The 6,755-nt window shown below is 36.5% G+C and overlaps 1 protein-coding gene across 1 annotated transcript; it reads left to right on the top strand.

The window, feature by feature from the left end:
* The first annotated feature begins 1,324 nt into the window (after positions 1–1,324).
* Positions 1,325–5,952, top strand: LOC106324095 (proteasome subunit alpha type-1-A-like). The gene is made up of 3 exons (XM_013762114.1): positions 1,325–1,675; positions 5,489–5,660; positions 5,780–5,952. Exons 1-3 carry the CDS (start codon positions 1,325–1,327, stop codon positions 5,950–5,952), a joined length of 696 nt encoding a protein of 231 aa, XP_013617568.1.
* The last annotated feature ends 803 nt before the right edge of the window (positions 5,953–6,755 follow it).

Genomic DNA, 6,755 nt, shown 5'->3' with positions numbered 1-6,755 from the left:
AAAAATGTATGCATATCTTTCAAACATGTCATAATTCAAAGTAATCCTTTAATCTCGTCGTATAAAGCCAACATGATTATGTGGCATCCTAGAATCCTAAACGATCCATTATCTATTTGACCCTTATGAAACCACTTTTAGTCACTAACTAATTAAATGAGAAATTCTTGGGTTCACACCCTAGGGTGAACCTCTAGATTCACCAACCAATAGTGTTTCAGTATTTGATATTTGATATCTTTTAAAAAAGAAAGCAAAATTGAATTTCCAAATAAGATTATATTTTTAAAATAAAACAATAAAAATACATAAAAATAGTTACAAAAAATAAATAAATAAACATAGATAAACTTTTAGCAAAATACTAAATCCTATATCCTAAATCCTAAACTCCAAACCCTAAATTATAAACCTTAAATCTTGGATAAACCGTAAACTATTGGAAAATTTTAAACCCTAAATCATACATTAAAAACTAAATCTTAATAACACTAAACCCTAGGGTTTAGTGTTAGTAAAATTTAGTTTTTAATGTATGATTTAGGGTTTAAGATTTTCCAACGGTTTAGAGTTTATCCAAAGTTTAAGGTTTAACGTTTAGGGTTTAGGGTTTAGAATTTAGGGTATAGGGTTTAGTATTTTGCTGAAGATTTAACAATATTAATTTATTTACTTTTGTAACTATTTTTTTGTATTTTTATTATTTTATTTTAAAAATATAATCTAATTTGGATATTCAATTTTATTTCCTTTTTTAAAAGATATCAAATATCAAATACTCAACACACTATTGGTTGGTTAACCTAGAGGTTCACCCTAGGAGGTGAACCCAAGAATTTCTCTAATTAAATAATATATTTTAAAATAGAATGATGATTTTTAAAAATAACATGGAAATGGAAATATGGTAAACTTGAAATACGCCCAATTTTAATTTATTTTTCTAGCAAAATACAATTTTTCTGTGTTGCTCCGTTTTAGTTAAAGATACTTTAATCAATTAAATAGTGATGCATTTAAAAATAACATGGAATGGTGCTATTTTAAAGAAAATATTCAAAAGTTGTTATTTTAAAATTTCCCTTGGTTTGATAAAGTTTCATAAGTAACCGATTCTAGTAGGTTATTATCTGGTTTAGGCAATATTCTGAAATCACAGCGTGACGCCAATACTAAAGCCCAACATAACGTATAAGCCCGTTCAAGTAATATAAGGCCCATTTGTTCAGTTCCTTCAAAGAGAAAGAAGAAAAGAAGAACTATGTCTTGAAGGAAAAGAAAAGCTTCTGACGAAGAAGAAGAAGAGAGACTCAACAAAAAGAAGATGTTCAGGAATCAGTACGACACAGACGTGACGACATGGAGCCCAACAGGTCGTCTGTTCCAAGTAGAATACGCCATGGAAGCAGTGAAGCAAGGCTCAGCCGCAATTGGACTCAGATCTCGCTCCCATGTAGTCCTGGCGTGCGTCAACAAAGCCCAATCTGAGCTCTCGTCGCATCAGAAGAAGATCTTCAAAGTGGATGACCACATAGGCGTCGCAATCGCTGGACTCACAGCGGATGGACGTGTTCTCTCCCGTTATATGAGACCGGAAGCTATCAATCACTCCTTCACATATCAGTCTCCACTTCCCGTTGGTCGTCTCGTTGTTCATCTTGCTGATAAGGCTCAGGTTAGTCTTTCGTTGATCTCGGCTTCTTGCATTGTTAGTTGAGATTTGGTGAAATTTATTTGCATGTAATTGTCACAGCTGAGTCACTACTTCAGCTTGATGTTGTTCTACAACTTGCCTATACTTATGTGCTACATACATTTCACTTAACTTATATGAGCTGTTTTGTTCAGAACTGCATGTAAATGATTTTTGTTTTGCTACATATCAGTTGAAGAGGTGAGAATCTCTCTCTTTTTTTTTTTATAGGTATGGTTTGCTTCTATGTTTAGGAATTGAAAATGTAAACTGGGACCTTTAGAAGCAAACTGATTTGGTTTCTGTTTAGTTCTTGGGCCCTGTTCGTTTGCTCAAGATGCAAATCGATGTTCGTTTTGTGCATTATAATGCTACATCCAGATGGATCATCCAGCTGAATTTTTAAAAACTCATCTCAAATTCTCACCCAAATGAAGGTGAGTCTTGATGGTGCATCTGGATGCAGATACATCTAGTTCACTCCAAAAAGAAAAATGACAAAAATGACATTTTAAAATCAAAATATTATTTTCAAACCCGAAGTTCTATTTTTTTTTTTTGAATTGACATTTTTCTGCTATAACCAAAAAATGCATTTTCTCGCAAAAACTGAAAAACACATTTTTCCGCCAAAAACCACAAGATGCGTTTTTCCGCAAAAAAAAACGTAAAACACATATTTCCATAAAAACACATTTTTGCCCAAACCAGTAAAACAAAACTTTTCGACCAAAACCAAAAAATCGCATTTTCCCGTCAAAACAAAAAAAACGCATTTTCCCGCCAAAACCCAAAAAATGCATTTTCCCGCCAAACTCCTAAAAACATTTTCCGGCCAAAACCGCAAAAAGCATTTTCTCGTCAAAACCGGTAAAAACGTAATTTTCTCGTCAAAACCAGAAAAACGCCAAAACCGGAAAACACAATTTTTCCGCCAAAACCGGAAAACGCATTTTTCTGCCAAAACCGGAAAAACGCATTTTCCCGCCAAAACCGGAAAACACAATTTTTCCGCCAAAACCGGAAAACAGAATTTTCCCGCCAAAATCGGAAAAACGTTTTTTCCCACCAAAACTGGAAAATACATTTTCTCGCCAAAATCGGAAAAACGCTTTTTCCCGCCAAAATCGGAAAAATGTATTTTCCCACCAAAAATCGGAAAAATGTATTTTCTCGTCGAAACCGCATAAATGCTTTTCTCGCTAAACTTACGAAAATGCTTTTCCCGCCAAAATCGCAAAAAAACTTTTCCCGCCAAAATCGCAAAAAAACTTTTCCCGCCAAAATCTCGAAAAAAACTTTTCCCGCCAAAATCGCGAAAAAAAACTTTTCCCGCCAGAATCGCGAAACAAACTTTTCCCGCCAAAATCCTGAAAAAAACATTTCTCGTCAAAAACACTTTTCCCGCCAAAACCGCAAAACACAATTTCCCCGTCCAAACCAACCGCAAAACGTATTTTTCCGCCAAACCAATAAAAACGTATTTTTCCGCCAAAACAACAAAAATGCACTTTTTCGCCAAAAACACATTTTCCTCAAAAACCGCAAAAAAAATTTCCGCCAAAACCGTAAATATGCTATTTTTCCGCTTAAACGTAAAAAAATATATTTTAATCATTTTATTAACAAGTCCACCCGGATGTAGATGGAAGTTAAAAAATGAAAAGCAAACGAACATAGTTGCATTCAGATGATTCATCTGGATGCATGGACGAAATGAAGAAACGAACAACACCCAGATGGAGCATCTGGATAAGACATCTAGATGGACCATCTGAATGCATCACTAGAAGAAAAGAGCGGCATACTGAGGGAAAAAATCGTCGGTATGTCGTCGGAATAACGCTATTCCGACGACATACCGACGAAAAAAATCCTCGGAAATAACTCCTTGGAAATTCATCATTCCTCGGAAATCCCTCGGAAATTTCCGACGGAATTCCGAGGAAACCCTATTTCCTCGGAATTTCCGAGGACCACAAGTTCGTCGGAAATTCCTCGGAATATTCCGAGGAAGATGTCGTCGGAATATTCCGAGGGATAAACTTCCTCGTAATATTTCCAAAATTAAAAAAAAAAATTATAAATTTATTTTTTTAAATTGAAATTCGAAAATATAAAATTAAAATTGAAATAGAAAACATATTTAAAATACAAAAAATAATAAAATAGTTTTTATAAATAAAAAAATGTTTTATAAATACAAAATTAGTTTTAATAAATATAAATATTTTTAGAAATATGAAATCATCTTTTATAAATCCAAAAATTGAATTTATACACAAAAAAACGTTTTGTAAAATCGAATTTATATAGAAAAAATGTTTTGTAAATACAAAAATAATGAACAATTTATAAAAAAAGTTCTAAATCAATTCAACACAACCAAATCACAATTCTAAACCTATTACACAACCACAATCCTACCCAATCACCCTAACAAAAATCTATCAAAAAACTTCTAAAATCATCAAATCTACTTAAAAACCTAACAAATAGGACCTAAGAGAGTGGAATATGGTCCTTACAAAAGATGGACCAAAGCGTAACAATGTGATCGATCGATGGGTATATGTCCAAAAACGCATCGATCGATCACTAAGATGGACCAAAGCGTAACAATGTGATCGATCGATGGGTATATGTCCAAAAACGCATCGATCGATCACTAAGATGGACCAAAGCGTAACAATGTGATCGATCGATGGGTATATGTCCAAAAACGCATCGATCGATCACTAAGATGGACCAAAGCGTAACAATGTGATCGATCGATGGGTATATGTCCAAAAACGCATCGATCGATCACTAAGATGGACCAAAGCGTAACAATGTGATCGATCGATGGGTATATGTCCAAAAACGCATCGATCGATCACTAAGATGGACCAAAGCGTAACAATGTGATCGATCGATGGGTATATGTCCAAAAACGCATCGATCGATCACTAAGATGGACCAAAGCGTAACAATGTGATCGATCGATGGGTATATGTCCAAAAACGCATCGACCGATCACTAAGATGGACCAAAGCGTAACAATGTGATCGATCGTTGGGTATATGTCCAAAAACGCATCGATCGATCACTAGTTCGTGGGAATTTCCTCGGAATTTTGTAAAATCCCTATAATATTTCCTCGGAATTCATCGGTTTTTTCCGAGGAACACATTTTTCCTCGAAATTTCCTCGGAATATTCCGACGGATTGATATTTCCTCGGAATTCCGTCGGTATATTCCGAGGAAATTCCTCGGAAAATTCCGAGGATTTCATTTTCCGTCGGAATGTCCGTCAGAATACCGATGTTTTCTTGTAGTGCATCTTCCAGATGTACAAACTAACAGGGCCCTTATAGCTTCTTGGTGCAGTTGGCTTAGGTAATAGTTTCTTTGTAACATGATAGAACTGTTCCTATGATGCATATTTTTATTTCTGGCTTTAAACTGGTAATAACAGCTTATCAGCCTGTTTCCCACTTCCCAGTAAAAAAGTATGCAAATTTGTAGGCTTCGACCCCAGATGAGACAGAGAAGAAGGTTGTTGCCTTTAATTATGCGTCTGCTACATCTCAGTTTTATTGACATATATGAAACACATTTGCGTTGTATTCCTAATTTTCAGTTGTTGGTTTGCTACCATATGTCCTCTGTATATCTAAAAAGACGGGTCTTATATTCCTCATTCTCATATTTTTATCAGTTGGTTTTCTCATCTATTATGAGATATTTTGCTACAGTGGTTCATACCAAGGCTTCAAAAAAAGGAAGTAATATTTTTTTTCTTTTGTTCGCAGGTCTGCACCCAAAGATCATGGAAACGACCCTATGGCGTGGGTTTGTTGGTAGGTGGACTGGATGAGTCTGGAGCCCACCTTTACTACAACTGCCCCGGCGGAAACTACTTCGAGTATCAAGCTTTTACTATCGGTCCCGTTCTCAAGCTGCAAAGACCTACCTGGAACGCAAGTTTGAGAGCTTTGCGGATTCCTCAAGAGAAGATCTGATCAAAGATGCGATTTTGGCTGTTAGGGAGACACTGCAGGGAGAAACACTCAAGAGTTCTCTGTGCACCGTATCTGTTCTAGGTGTTGGTGAACCATTCCACTTCTTGGACCAGGAAACGATACAGAAAGTGATCGATACGTTTGAGAAAGTTGCAAATGAAGAGGAAGGAGAAGGTGTGGCCGAACCTGCTGCACCCGCAGAAGAGGGTGGTGATGGTACAGGTGACCAAGACGTGGCTCCAATGGAAACGTAAGGCTTTTGTGTGTAAAACTGGAATTATTTTATCATTTACTTTTGGATAATTTTGTTGGGCCTAATTATTAAGCCTAATGACTCAAATAATATATGGCAAAATGTGAAAACGAAATGGGCCTATGGGGTCTTATAAAAAGCCTTGTTGGTTTTAATGAAATGAAGTTAACAACATCCCACATTGGTTGGGAGATTTGATTTTGAGGAATATATATATGTCTTCATGACATGAGAGGTTAAACAGCTCAAAGGACGAGAGAGCTCCCCACGCGCGCGCCGCCGCTGTCCGGCTCGGCTCGGCGTGGGCTTGGGCTTGGGCTTGGGCTTGGGTGGAGGGCCTTTGGCCCGATAAGAACTATTCTTTTTGGACCAAGTTAAGCTCAACGTTTTGCCAGTTATTTCGGGAAAAAACAGCATACAATTTTATTTAAAACTACAAGTAGTTTTTCTAAAAATTAAAAAACGTCATGCATGTTATCCTCTCGAAAATTTAAAACGAGATAAGAGAGAGTCTTGAGGAAGAAGTTTCGGAACTCAACTTCCCTCGATCTCCGCGAGATTCTCGCCCACGTGCAGCAGCTGTTGCGGGAAGTGGGTCTTCTCCGGCTCTTTAAATATCGTCTCTCCTCTTCCTTCATTTCTTAATTTTTTTTTTTCTGATCGAAATCCAACAGCAAAAAATCCCTCTGCGTAAGTCTATATTGCGAGAGTGTTTCGTAGAGTTTATAGTTCGATAGGGCGATCACGAGTGAGGCGGGTTTCGTCTGCCATGGTTGTATCCTGGGACTCTATATTCTTAGAGTC

Source organism: Brassica oleracea, chromosome C2 (genome assembly GCF_000695525.1).
Source record: "Brassica oleracea var. oleracea cultivar TO1000 chromosome C2, BOL, whole genome shotgun sequence".
Classification (NCBI taxonomy): Eukaryota; Viridiplantae; Streptophyta; class Magnoliopsida; order Brassicales; family Brassicaceae; genus Brassica; species Brassica oleracea.
The sequence above is the reverse complement of the archived record's forward strand: the minus strand, read 5'-3'. Positions and strand labels throughout refer to the sequence as shown.